This window comes from Mus caroli, chromosome X, assembly GCF_900094665.2.
Source record: "Mus caroli chromosome X, CAROLI_EIJ_v1.1, whole genome shotgun sequence".
Lineage (NCBI taxonomy): Eukaryota > Metazoa > Chordata > Mammalia > Rodentia > Muridae > Mus > Mus caroli.
In genome coordinates, this window is record NC_034589.1 from 140,066,046 (window position 1) to 140,081,226 (window position 15,181).

The 15,181-nt window shown below is 38.3% G+C and overlaps 1 protein-coding gene across 3 annotated transcripts in view; it reads left to right on the top strand.

Moving 5' to 3' along the window:
- Window positions 1-15,181, top strand: part of Fam120c (family with sequence similarity 120C) — a 121,210-nt gene that overhangs the window by 40,957 nt on the left and 65,072 nt on the right. For 2 of the 3 annotated variants that reach the window (XM_021152990.2, XM_029473215.1), the window contains exon 4: window positions 6,035-6,163. In XM_021152990.2, coding sequence (XP_021008649.1) covers window positions 6,035-6,163 — 129 coding nt within the window. Of the gene's footprint in view, window positions 1-6,034; window positions 6,164-11,928; window positions 12,127-15,181 lie in introns of those variants that run through there. The other variant, XM_021152992.2, reaches the window with a different exon arrangement.

A 15,181-nucleotide genomic window follows, 5' to 3' on the forward strand; every position in this document is an offset into this window, starting at 1 on the left:
GGTTTTCACAGGGCAAGGCTCTTCTGTTACATTTGGGATGCACTCACTTCTGTGATATCCCAAAATGTGGGAATCTTGACTGCATAATTCATAGTAGTCTGAGACTATGGTCATACTTTACTCTTAAAATAAATTAAAACTATATTTTACATGCAGATAAAAATTAGTTTTGATAGTACCCATAACTTAAGAAATCACACAAACTGGCAAAGTAAAATACTAATACCTCAACAGTGAAAAAAATGGATAAAGAACAGAATCAGAAAATTGACAAAAGCAGAAATGCGGTTGCTAATCATCTGACTAGATACCTAAGCTGATTAAAGACATGTACATCAAATGAGTGATGTGATCATTTTTATTAATTGTTTAGCAAATATTAAAAAATAAGTTTACTGCTCTGAAGCCTGAAGAACTGACACCAGTTGGCGCTTGTCATCTGGTGATGATATTAATCTCCTGTTTTACGATGTCTAGAAAATTATTTTATACTTTCTCTTTCCCTTAGCCTCTAATACATTTTCTGTATTGGCTCACTCACTTTGCATGGTCTCACTTGTTATTTCACTGAGCAAATGGAAGCAACAAGGAGAGGATATCTGGGAACGTTCTTTCCTCTTCACCTACCCCATTTTAATCTGTGTTTCTGGGTTAAGCTAGCGTCTGATGGCCATGACTTGTCCATGTCCCATCTAAGGCAAGCTCTTCCATTTATAAAGGTCCTATTCGCTCTTGCCAGCTTAAGGGTAGTAGTTCAGCAGTTTTCCTGTCTCTGGCATTATTCTCATATTCTCTCTCTCTCTCTCTCTCTCTCTCTCTCTCTCTCTCTCTCTCTCTCTCTCTCCATTGGTTTCCTATTTGATGTAAAAGCATGATCCTTTAAAAAGTTTTTATTTGTATATTTTTTTCAACTGAAATTTATTTATCTTATATGTATGGGTGTTTTGTCTGCATGTACGTCTGTGTACTGCATATGTGCATAGTGCCTGCAGGAGCTAGCTAGAAGCAGCATTGGATCTCTTGGAACTGGAGTTATATATGTTTTTGAGCTTCCATGTAGGTGCTAGAGATTGGACCTAGGCCTCTAGAAGAGCAGCCAGTGCTCTTAAACCCTGAGCCATCTCTCCATGAGTTATTGCTCTAGCTCCAATCTTTTTTTTTTTAAATTGGAGATAGTGCCTGATGCTAACTAGCCTAGAACTGAAAATCAATCCCTCTTCTGCCTCTTGAGTGCTAACCTATAAGCACATTTTACTATGGATGGCTGTGCATAATTCAGGTTTACAAATGAAATAAAAAGTGTGTGTGTGTGTGTTCCTAGCACTGGGATAAAAGGTATATGCTGCCATATCTATCTTATAAAAATAAGTACTCGGGATCTGAGCCCAGGTTTTGTGTTTGTACAGCAAACATTTGCCAATTAAACATCTGTCTAACTCCAAACTCACTCTTGGCTGCTCACCATTTTTCTTCTTATAGTAAAGAATCATGTAGGGGCTAGGTGTGGAAGATGGTCCCACTGATAAAGACCTCCTGCATAAACATAAGGTTGAGATCTCCAGACATAAAAAACAAGGCAAAACAAAAAACCAGGAATGGTGGCACATTCTTATAATCCTAGCTTTGTGAAGGTGGGGACAGGCAGATTCCTGGGGCTCTCACGTCAGCCAGCCTAGCTTAACTGGTGAGCCCCAGGTCCTAATCAGACCCCTTGTCTCAAAATGCAAAGTGGATGAAGAACAATATTGAGTTCCCCAACCCCCAGCACATCATACACAAGAGAAGAAGAGAGAGAAAAATAGCATGAGAGTGAGAGCAAGAGAGAGAGAAAGGGAGAGAGAGAGGCAGATATACAGACTATACTTAAACTGTTTACTATCCTCCTGCCTCTGTGATCTGATTTGCTGAAATAGCCTTTAACAGAGTTATCAGTAAACCCAATGACATTTGAGGGAAAGGTAATAAGAGATAGGATATTTCCAATAGCTATGAGCATACCTAAGTATCTTTCATTTTTACACCACATTCTTTTCTATGAATGTAAAATTCTTCTCTGTATCTCCTAAGAGGAGCCATTGATTCCATTTAGGATTTATTGGAATCATCTTGGATAATCACCTATTTTATTTATTTATTTATTTATTTATATCACCCATTTTATGATCCTTACTGTAGACATGTTATAGCCCATATAAGGTTATTACATTCTTAGCTAGGACGACTGCTAATATTACATGTCAAGTTGTCCATATCAGGTGATACCTAGCTGGCTGATTAAGCATCATCTTGGTGATTACATATGTGAATATCTCCAGTAGATAGTAACATTTGCATTGATGGAGTAAGTAAAAAGATGTAGATCAGATAGAACAAGTAGCTCCTTAGGGAAGAGGAGACTGATGTCTGTCCTATCTTGACTGGTCAAGCAGAGTTAATTTGCCTTTCTTCTACCATTTAGTTATATTTGGGCCCATAAGCAATTAGTTTATAGGAACTTTGAAGGTGAAACTAAGATCACCATTTGGGGGTAATTATATCATGTATGTTGTATACAAAATTACTATGCCACATGTGATTTTAGTGTTTTGAGAAAGAATAAAATTTGTTCTTGGGTCTGATGAGATAGCTCAGTTGGTAAGCTGCTTGATGGGTAAGCATGAGGACCTGAATTCTAGCCCTAGCCCCATATAAAAGCCAGGCAAGATGGCTTGTGTTTGTAATCCCAATACCAAGAAGCTGGAGAGAGGCACATTCCTGAGGCTTGTTGACCAACCAGCCTGCCCGAGTTCAGGAGCCCAGTGTACCAGTGAGTGACTCTGTCTTAAAGAAGCAAGATGAGAGGGCTGGTGAGATGGCTCAGTGGGTAAGAGCACCCAACTGCTCTTCTGAAGGTCCAGAGTTCAAATCCCAGCAACCACATGGTGGCTCACAACCATCTATAACGAGATCTGGCACCCTCTTCTGGAGTGTCTGAAGACAGCTACAGTGTACTTACATATAATAAATAAATAAATCTTTAAAAAAAAAAAAAAAGAAGCAAGATGAACCACTTCTGAGGGTGACCTCTGGTCTGCCTATTCTTGGTCACCTGGCCTCCCTCCCCAAACATACACAGACACACCCAATATGTATTTGACAGAAACACATACACAATGTATGCAAATTTGTTTTTGAAAAAAATTGACAGTACTAGGGATTGAACCCAGAGCTTTAAATGTGTTAGGAAATGACTGTACCTCTGAGCTATATCCCCAGCTGTAAAAATTGTTCTTTAGCATTATTTTGTCTTATTCTGTCTGTGTGAAAAAAAAACTGATAGGGTAGAGGAAGTAGACTATTTGGGACCAATAAGGAGATGATTGGGATGGGGAGACTGAGAGAGTAATGAAGAGGTAAAGATGATCACATTTAATATTTATACTTAGAAATATCATAATAAAACCTACTCTTTTATATAGATAATATATACTATATTTTAAAGGGAGGACTCAGAGCATGTCACTTTTTGATTTATAATCCTATGACGTGCTGTCACTCAGTACTTCTCATGGCCTGCCAACCACAGCACTTCCTAGCACCTTAGACGCTTCATACTTAACATTCTCTCTGCTTGGACTACCCTTTTGCTTACATAACTGTTTCCTCACTCCTAAAAGTTTGTCAAATGTCATTTTCCCAATGAGGCCTTTTTAGCTTCCACTATTTAAAAATGATATGAGCATGCATGCACATAATGCTAATTTCTTAGTACTATCTTTTATGTGGAGAAAACTTTTTTACATTTATTTGTTTAGTGTGTGTGTGTGTGTGCCATGATGATTGTGTAGAGGTCAGAAGACAGTGTGCAGGCATTCATTCTTTCCCTCTACTGTGTAGGTTCTGAGGATCTAATGCAGGTCATTACGATTGGCTGTAAATGCCTTTATCCACTAAGCCATCTTGCTGGCTGTTATCATTTTAATATCTAATACATTTTTTCCTGGTTGTTTCTTTTTTTTTTAATTTTTAATATTTTTATTACATATTTTCCTGTTACATTTCCAATGCTATCCCAAAAGTCCCCCATAGCGCCCCCCACTTCCCTACCCACCCATTCCCATTCTTTTGGCCCTGGCATTCCCCTATATTGGGGCTCCTGGTTGTTTCAAAGAGGTCTTTTTGCAGTTAATTCAAGTCAGGATATAAAGATCTTCCATATATTGCAGAATTGTTTTTATTTAAAAATTCTGTTAGTGTGAATGTGTATAGTGTATCCATATATGTGCACATGTATGTGGGTACAAGCCCAGAGACCAGGTGAGAATATCAAGTGTCATGCCATATAACTTAGCACCTTATTCTGTTAAGATGGGGTCTGTCATTGAATGAGCTTTGCAGTCATTAAGCCCTAGCAATGCTCTTATCTACACTCACCCCCCTGTACTGGGGTAACAAACACATGTGACCATACTCAGTTTTTGATGGGTTGAGATGTCATTTTCCTCTCTTACACTTGTGCTCAGAGCACCAGACTTGATCTCCAGTATTCCCCAAGAGTACAATGCTGTCACAGCAGTAGTCACTATCCAGGCTTAGGCCCATTAGGATACTGTGTAGTAGTAGTGAAATATAAAACCATCACCACTTAAACATTGACCGCTTTTAGAAGAGGCACTGTTAGTATGTGTGTGCTAATATATTAGCTATTGTGGATCTGAGGAGAAAGCACAGTATATATAGTAGTATTGAATTAATAGAAAGGAGAGAACATGAATAGGAAGGAGAATGGCAACCAAAAGTGGAGGATATGAGACAGTTTTCACTAACAGTAGACTGAAAGGGAAGGGTAAAGACATGAGATCAGGTAACATAGAACAGTCCCACTTCTCAGAAGACACAGAGACCCCCTGCATACCAGGCAAGCCTATGCTATTAGGGAGTTGTAAGGAGAAAGGAATATAACAGATGTGGGAAGAACAGAGCAGGACCCAATCTGCTTGCTAAATTGATACTTGGTATTGAGTAAAGGAAGAATAAATGTGAAGGGAAGAGTTCTCACTGGGTTTGGGGATAAAGTGATGTCACTTACACATCTGGGTGTTCCATAATAGGGCTGATTATAAATGGTGGCTTCACCCCTGTACAGTCCTTTTAGTTGTCTAGAGTACTACTTTGAGCTAATGTGAAGTTCCACTGCAAATTCTGGCTCCCAGGAAGTTTTCTACTCACTTAATATGTAGTTTCCATTTAAAGTTCCTTTACTCCAGTCTAGCAGTGTTCTCCTGGCTAGACTTCAGTATATAGTCCCTGCAACTCTTTCTGAGTTTCCCCAAGAGTGTGTCTTGCACAGCCTATACAGCATGACATTTCACTACTGCTATCCTATACAGCATGACATTTCACTACTGCTCCAATGAATTCTGAGTACCATCCACCCAGCACTGAGAACAGTTTTTCCAGCATCTCCTTCCATCATTCCTGTTGCCATGTAGGATCTGCCCTGTTTTCTGCTGTTTAAAATATTTGTTAAGGAGTGATCAAGATGGCTTGATGGGTAGAGATGCATACAACCAAACCTACAACCTGAGTTTAATCCCTGGGACCCACATGGTCGAAGGAGAGAACTGATTCCTATTCGTTGTCCTCTGACCTCCACATGTGTATTGTAGCACAACGCACACAAACAAATAAATAAATGTAATAAAATACATTAAAATGTCTGGTATGGAGACAACTGCAGATTGTCTAAGCTTTTCTGGTTTGTGCCCAGCTACTGTTGGTGCTTCCTCTCACTGAGAACAGGTAGCCCCCCAAACCTAGCCAATCCATCTGGATATAAGCTGGATTTTCCTGCTTTGTAAAGTTCCCTATTTTGCTATTTAAGCTGGCAATGTTTGGGTGTCAACCACCTCTTCCAATAATTGTTATCTAGTTCTTTTCTCTTTTATTTTCTGGAGACTCTGGTAGACCATGCCAAGGTATCATTCATTTTTGGAGTTTCTCTTAGTGATTCAACTTTGACATTGGTATACCTTATTGATCTTGCCTTTCCTAGGTCCGAGCTCATCAGCTGGTTCTTCCTCCTTGTGACGTCGTGATCAAGGCTGTTTCTGAGTATGTTAGTTCCATCAAAGACCCCTCAAACCTGGATGTGGTTGGCAAGGATGTTTTCAAACAATCTCAGGTGAGTTTGTCTTCCCCTTCCCAAGAATAACCAGCTTTCTTTAGTTTTAATTAAAAAAAAATATTTTGGGTGCACATGTTTGCAGATGCATGCTTTCTCCTATGTGCGGAGGTCAGGTGACAACCTGTTGGAGTTGGTTGTCTCCTTCCACCATGTGGCTTAATGGGAATCAAACTCATGCTGTCAGGCTTAGTGGCAAGTGTCTTTACTTGCTGGCCCATCTTGCTGGCCTTCGCCAGCTTTCTTACATTTGCCTGCCACAGTACCAAGTCCTCTATTCTTTTCTCTGGTTCCCAGTTTCCTCCTTCCTACTTGATTTCCCCTACTTACTGGCTGAAATCCTAAAATTTCCTTTAAAAATACTCTAAGATCTGAATAGAAAGAGTCCTTTGTTCTTGTTTTCTTCTTACTGATGATTAATGTATTACAAACATATTCTGAAAATTAGAAAATAATTAACCTGCCTAAAATCTCATTTCCTAGAAACAAAATATTCTAGGTAATGCCACTATGAGACTTCTCTCAGCATTATATGCTAGGGATCAAACCCATGCTGTAGAATACAACTAAACTACATCCTTAGCCAATCTTGATGTTTACATATTTTACAATTTTTTGTTTATTATTGTGTGTAAGCCACAGTAAACATTTGGTGGCTAGGGGACAACTCTGGGGAGTTGGTCCTCTCCTTGTACCATGCAGGTTCTGGGGATTGGTGGCAAGTGCCTTTGCCCACTGAGCCATTTCATTGTTCTTAATGTATATTTTAATATAAAGGATGTCCTGCTATAAAATAAAGTGGATAATAAAAAAAGACTATTTAAAATGAGTCCCCATAAAATAAGAATAAAAATAATTGTTAATATTGAAAGAAAGACCCCCAACTAGAATTTTATATTATAAAGTAAAAGTTATAAAAATAAGTAGGTTTATTTTTAGCAATTTGATTTACATGTGCAATTCATTTCTAAACTTACACTGTTTTTAAATTAAAATTAGTCAGTTTGATTTTTGTGTGTGTGTAAAGTTCTATGAAATTTTGAATTATTGATTTATGTAATCATCATTAAAATTAGAATTCAGAAAAGTTGCAGTATCCCATTCCCCCTGATTCTCAGGCTGTCCCTTTGTAATACCACCGAAACCCATTCCTAATACCTGGGCATTCTCTGTAACTATAGTTGTGCCTTCTAGATGATATTACATGGGTGGAATCATAAAGTATAATAGTTTGAGAATGTCTTTTGTCATTCGACATAATACTTTTATGATTCTTTCAAGTTGGGCTATAGAGACGGCTTAGTGGTTAAGAGCATGTACTGTTACATGTGCAGAGGACTGGAATTCATTAACAGCATCCATGTGGGGAGCTCATACCTGCTTATACCTCTAGCTCCAGGGGATCTGACACTCTCTTCCATGTATGCGGCATATATACACACATATGAAAGGAAACCTCTTAAAGAAAAAAGGGAATTTTCAAGTTATTGGATGTTTTGTGGTGTGTGTGTGTGTGTAATTCAATTTTATGGATGTATGAACAGCTCATTCATCCACACATGCCTTAAAGAATATTTAGATTGGATATAAATTTAGGTTGCTATAAATAGAGCTGCTGTAAACACTTGCATACAAGTTTTTGTATGAATATAGCATTTCATTTTCATAGTGTAAATATCTAGAATTAAGATTTCTAGAACATATGGTAAGTGTATATTTAAATGTATTACAATGCCAAACCAGTTTTCATAGTAGCTGTCTCTTTCCTTACCCATGCTTGGACAATATTTTAAATAAAATTTCTGTGCATGCAAGTGCTCACGTGTGTGTGTGTGTGCGCGCGTGTGTGTGTGTGTGGAGTGTGCTTATGTGGAGGTCAGAAGACAGCCTGCAAGAGTCTGTTCTCTCCTTTACCACTTGGCATCCAACTCACATGGTCAGGCTTCGTGGCAAGCATTTTCTTGCTAGTCCTGATTTATTTATAAAGTACCTTGTCCTTCCAGGCAAGTACTCTACTGCGCAGCTATACCCACAGTGCTAATCATAGTTTTAATTTGTATTTATAAATGGCTCATAGTGAACTTTTGTTTGCTTTTTGAGACTCGCTAGGTAGCTCTGGCTGTCCCCAAACTTGCTATATAGACCACTGTCCTTAAACTTGCACTGTTCTTCCTGTCTCTGCCTCCTGAGTGGAACATGATTGCAGGCATTGTTCCATTATACACAATGAACATTTTTTTTTCTTGCACTTACCATCCATTTATCCAACATTTTAATGTAGGTTCTAGGGATCAAACTGGGGTCCTCATGCTTACAAGGCAAGAACATTATTGATTGAATTAAGTCGTCAGCCTTTCTTTTTAATAAGTCAAATGATTGTACATTTCACATGTATATCTTTAGTTAATTTGTGTATAAAATATGAGGTCATTTGTCTTTTGGTTTTGCATGTGGTTATCCCAGTGTCTGAATATAGTTGATAGAAAGGACTATTTTTTTCTCCCTTGAATCGCCTTTGTGTTTTTATATATTAAAAAATCAGTTGACCATATTTATATCAGTGTATTTCTATACTTTTTGATTAATAAATATGTACATTGTTTTATCAGAAGTGCATCAACTTAATTACTAATACCTCAATATTAAGTCTTGAAGCTGAGTAGTGATTCTCCAAATTTCATTCTTTTTTAAAAAGATTTTATTTATTTTATGTATGTGAGTACACCATAGCTATCTTCAGATACACCAGAAGAGGACATAGGATCCCATTACAGAAGTTTGTGAACCAACGTGTGGTTGCTGGGAATTGAACTCAGGACCTCTGGAAGAGCAGTCAGTACTCTTAACCACTAAGCTTGCTCTTAACCACTAAGCTATCTCTCCAGTCCCTGAAATTCTCTTCAGATTTGTATTTGTAAGCTCTTTTGCCTTTCCATATAAATTTTAGAATAGTCTTGTTTGTATCTATTAAAATAAAAAAGGAAGGAAGGAAGGAGAGAGAGAGAGAAAGGAAAGAAAGGAAGGAAAGAAAGGAAGGAAAGAAAGGAAGGAAGAAAGAAAGAAAGAAAGAAAGAAAGAAAGAAAGAAAGAAAGAAAGAAAGAAAGAATTCTTTCTTTCTTGGATGTCAGTTGGAATTGTGTTAAATATGCAGAAGAAATCTTTCCCCCAAATACTACTGATTAAACGTAGGGCCACATACATGTATGTAGTGCCAGACATCTATCATGAGGTTCTATCCCTAGCCCTTTTTTTTTAACCCTTTTTTTTCTTTTTAAATAAGATCTCACTATATTGCCTTTAACGAAATGTGTGGCTTAGTCAGGTCTAGAACTTGTGATCTTTCTGTCTCAGTTTTCCAAGTAGCTAGGGTTGTAGGTCTGTACAGCTGAGCTCAGTTGAGTTCAGTAATATGCTAAATCCATTTTATTTATGCCTTTTTAATTAAAAAATCTCTTTAATGTCTTACAGTTTTAACATACAACCCCTGCAATATTTTTAAATTTAGTTTTATCTTTATGCTTTTCCCTTTTTTCTTATGGTACTAGATATTGACCTCATGGCCTTGTGCATGTTAGACAAGTATTCCACAATACACAGAGTTATGCTCTCAGGCTCTGTACATGGTTTTTAGTGTTTATACTTACTATTTCATGTACTATTTACTATTTCATTTATTATAAAGACTACTATTTTGTTCATTATTATTTATAATTACTCATAGAAATAAGATGGAGTTCTGCATGCTGAGTCTTGGCGTGGACCTTTCGGTGCTCAGTTATTAGCTCTAAGAGTGTTTGGTAGACTGTCTGGCAGTTTTGGTGGAGGTAGCCATGTTTCTGAAAGGCGATGCTTTATCTTTCTTTTCCAATTTGTGGGCCTCCCTCCTAACCCTGAGTTATTGTACTGTTTAGGATTTCTAGGACTGCCAAGACTACAATTCTTTTTCTTATTCCAGTTCTTTAGAGAAAAATTTCAATCATTCTTAAATATGATAAGAGCAGTTGGTTTTGTAGACATACATTATTATATGGGTTCTTCTAGTCTTAGTTTGGTAAGATGATTCGTCATTTTAACTACCGCATAGTATATTCTCTGTGTGTGTGTGTGCGTGCCTGCATTTGTGACAGTGCACTTGGACTGTTTTGTACATACATATGGAGGCCAGAGGTCAATGTTAAGTGTGTTTCTCACTCTCTATTTTCTTTCTTTTTAATATTTATTTTATTTTAATTATATATGGATATGAGTGTGCACACATGAGTAGGTGTCCTAAAAGGACAGATGCTCTGGATCCCCTGGAACTGGGCCCTCTGGGGGAGCAATATGTTCTAGTTTTGAAAAAAATTTGTTTTAATTACGTGTCTGTGTGCATGTGGGCATATACACACACAAGTGTAGTTGCCCTTGGAGACAAGAGTCATTGGATCTCCTGGATATGGATATTAGAGGCAATTGTAAGAGGCTCAGTGTGAGCCTGGCATGGTGGCGCACGCCTTTAATCCCAGCACTCGGGAGGCAGAGGCAGGCGGATTTCTGAGTTCGAGGCCAGCCTGGTCTACAAAGTGAGTTCTAGGACAGCTAGGGCTATACCGAAAAACCCTGTCTCGAAAAACAAAACAAAACAAAAACAAAAACAAACACAAACAAAAAGAGGCTCAGTGTGGGTGTTGGAAACTGAACTCAGGTTCTCTGAATGAGCAGTCATTTCTGTTAACCCCTAAGCCATTATCTCCAACCTATAACAGTTAACTATTAACCACTGAGCCATTTCTACAGCCCCTCTATCTTATTTTGTGAAACAGGGTCCTTCGCTTAACCTAGAGCTTACCCATTTGGCTAGGCTGGCTAGCCAGTGAACTACAGGAATCCACCTATCTGCTTCCTCAGCACTGAAATTGCAAATGTATGCCTCCATACACAGCTCTATGTGGATGCTAAGGAGTTGAACTTATACTTGGATAAGAAACACATTTTGTTTAGCAAGTCATCTCTCTAGTCACTCATACAAATGTATTTTACACATCTACAGTAGAATCATATTTTTTTCTTCTTTTAAGTCATCATTATTTAGCATTAATATATTTTATATCAAACCTCTCTGAAATATTTTGTGTTTCTGCAATCGAATTATTGGTATTTCACAGAGTATGTTTGTATTTTGTTTCCTGAACAACAGTTGTAGTTTTTTGTGCTATGTCAAACTATTTTTTACAAGATAATAAAGACTCAAAAGTGAGCTGGCAAGTCTGGTAGTTAATCTTCACTGTCAGTTTGACTGGATTTTTGAGGTTTGTTTGTTTGGCTGGTTGGTTGTTGAAACATTGTCTAACCATGAAACTCTGGTTGTCCTGGAACTTGTTATATATAGCTTAGGCTGTCCATGAACTCAAAGATGCAACTACCTCTGCTTCCTGAATGTTGGGATTAAAGCTATATGCCAGAACAGCCCAACTAAGTTTTTTTTTTCTTTTAAAGAAAAACCATGTACTTATTTGTATGCATGTGTGGTGCAGCATGGCATTCATGTAGAGGTCATAGACAATTCCCAGGGGTTGATTCTTTTCTTATATCATGTGGATTCAAACTCAGGGCATCAGGTATGGTGGAGCAAGTACCTTGATCCCAGCCCCACTTGCCCCAACTTGACTAGAGCACTCACCCTGAATATGAGTGCACCATTCCTATGGACTGGGGCCTTAGAATGAATGAAAAGGATGAGGTAAGCTCACACTATAATTAATCTCTCTTTGTTCCCTGAATGTAGATGCAATGTGACAACCCCCTCATGTTCCTGCTACTACGCCATCCTGCCATGAAGAGCTACATTCTCAAACTCTGAGATGAAATAAATCTTCCCTTATTTCTTGTCAAGTTGATTTTGTCAGGTATTTGTTATAGTATTGAGAAAAGTAACTAATTCGGCAAGTGTTCCTTCCTCTACAGAGACCAGTGAGGTAGCCCAGCAAGCAAAGGTAGTTGCTGCCAATCCCATAACTTGAGTTTGTTCCCTGAGACCCATATTGTAGGAAAGAACCCATTTCTGAAGGCTGTCCTCTGATCTCCACTTGTGTAAAGTGACATAGACACATGAACATACTTAATGTAGTTTTGAGAAAGGATTGTGTAGATTTAGTGTGAAGTTAGTTCTTTGTTTCCTAGAATTTTTCAGTAATGTTTCTGGTGTGGATTTCTTTGAATTTGTTATGTTTAGATTTTGCTCAGCTTCTTGAATCTCTAACTTTGTCTTTTACTAAATTTGGAAAAGTTTTTGATTGTTTCTTCAAGCAGATTTTTTGTTTCATACTTTTGTTCTTTACTTCCTTGACCTCAAAGGTACCAAATATGTGTGTTTGTGTACATATGGATGCCAGAGGTCACGTGGGTGTCAATCTTCAACAGTTGTCCACCTTTTTGTTGAGACAAAGTGTCTTACTGGGATCTGCGCCGTGCCAATTAGGAAGGTTGGCCAGTGAGCCCCAAGAATCCTTATTTCTCCCCCTCCCCAGTGCTGAGACTACAAGCATGCACCATAATGTCTTGCTTTCTGCCATGGGTGCTAGTTACCAAACTCAGGTCCATATGCATGCTCAGCAAGTATTTTACCAACTGTGTTAGCTCCACAGCCTAGCTCCTTCCTTACTAACCCATGGGGGAGGGGAACAAAGCAAAACAAACCCCACCATTTTAGATCTTTTGGTATTACTCAATAGAATCCTATGGCTGTTTCCTTTCTTTCTTTTTAAATTATAATTTATTTTATTCAGGGCTGATGAATTGGTATTGGTCTTCCCTGCTCTCAGAATCCCTCAGTTATCTCTAGTTCTTCATCTAAGGTTGAGACTTCGGAGTTTCCCTCTTGTGTGTTAGCTTAGCATAGCATGTCTATTGCTATAGTCCTTGCTCAGGTCATGTTTGTTTAGTTAACAATATTAGTGAGACTTCATGGATGTCCATGTCATTTCTAGAAGATACAATCTCACAGAAAACTCCTTTGTCCTCTAGCTAATACAGTCTTCCACTCCTTCTTCCATGGTTCTTAAATTTTAGGCGAAGGAGTTGTGTTATAGATTTCTCTGGTGGGACTAGGCTCCACACTTCCGCATTTTTAATTGATTATGGTTTCTGAAATGGTCTCAGTCTGTTGCAAAGAGAAGTTTCATTGATGAAGGGTAAGGACTACACTTACCTGTGGATGTAAGGATAAATGTTTAGAATGTAGTTAGGAATTACACTGGAGGGGAACATTTTCAACCCAGATATGAAATTTTCCATATGGGTACACACACACACACACACACACACACACACACACACACACACACAGAGAGAGAGAGAGAGAGAGAGAGAGAGAGAGAGAGAGAGAGAGAGAGAGAGAGAGAGAGAGAGAGAGAGAGAGAGAGAGAGACTGACTGACTGACTGACTTACATGCATTATAGGTATTTTCAAATGGACCACTAATGATATGATTCCTTATGAGTTTTTCAGATGCTTATTTTCCCACATCCCTCCTGTCTCTGGGTCTGGGTTATATCACTCAATATGATTTTTTTCTAGTTTCACCCATTTACATACAAAGTTGTATAGTGTCCTATATTTTCATTACCTATTTGTCAGTTGAAGGACATTATGAAACATTAAGTTGTTTCAATTTCCTAGCTACTATGAATAGAGAATCAGTAAACATGGCTGAGTAGTATATGTTCATATGGTAGATTTAATTTTAGCTATTATTCTGGCTCTTAATCCTCTGTCAGACATATAGCTGACAAAGATTCTTTCCCCTTCTGTGGACTTTCTTCTCATGTGATTGTTATTTTGGGGGAGGGGTAGCCATGCAGAATCATTTTAGTTTTATAGAGTCCTATGTATCAGTTGTTGGCATTAATTCTTGGGCAAATTGTGTCCTATTCAGGAAGTCTGTCAAGAACCAGCCTTGACTTGGAGAGGGGTTCTAAGGAAGGGGTATTTGAGAGCCTCATAAGAAACAACTCAAAGTCAATCATGGGCTTTGTATTCTGCTTGAGATGGCTCCCTAGACCTCTCTCTATAAATAGTGGTTGATTCTGTAGCCTGCTCAAGATAGATTTCTGTTCGAGTATCTCTCTGCTTCAGACAGCTCTCTCTGCTTGGGACAGCTCTCTCTTGCCAGAAAAAAATTCTGAAAGCTCTCTAGATAGCTCATGGGGTTTCCAACCAAAGTCCAAAAGGCTGCTAGAAAAAATTCTTGGATTTTCTGACCAAAATCATAAAAGCTGCTAGAAAAAATTCTAAAAGAACTGTGTTTGCTCTCCAAGTAATTCCCTCTGGGTAGTTCTCTCTTGCAGACCAAAGACCAGTCTTTTATTTATATATTAATTCAGTCATTTACTCCAGGTTCCCTTTTGTTTACTAATCAGCATTTTATGACCTTAGCCCCTTGATTATTAGAAGACAGCAAGTTCACCTTTTTAAACATTGCAAATGAATTCAGAGATCTGTCTGCCTTTTTAAGCACAGACAATAAACTAGCTGGGTGGGATCCAGCTCTGAGATCACCACTCCCACTATGTCTGGGCCTAAATTTGATCTGTCCAGGCAATCTTGAACTCAGACCTCTGTCTGCCTTTGTAAGCACAAAGAATAAGTTTAGCTGAGTGGGATCTTACCCTGTGATCACTGTTCCCCAAATCTCTTTATCTCCTTCCTCAATATCTTTCTGACAATCTGGCTCATGGTGCAGCTGCCTCTGTTCTTTTAGGTCCATGAAGTCCCTCATGTAATTCATGTTGCATCCTTATATTTTGCATAGTTGAGAAATTATATATTTTTGAATTCAGGTTTTAGGAGTTTTTTTCCCCCCCACAGGCTTAAGGGCTATTCTGAAGGTAACAACAATTACCATTTTGCTAAGGACGTTAGACATACCCTAGCCTCCCAGATGCATGCTGTCTTCTGATTATCATATAGTCATAACCGTTGTAGTAAAAAATAATTAAAAATCCTGGCCAGAGCTGCTTCTTCCCAGCCTTAAACTATT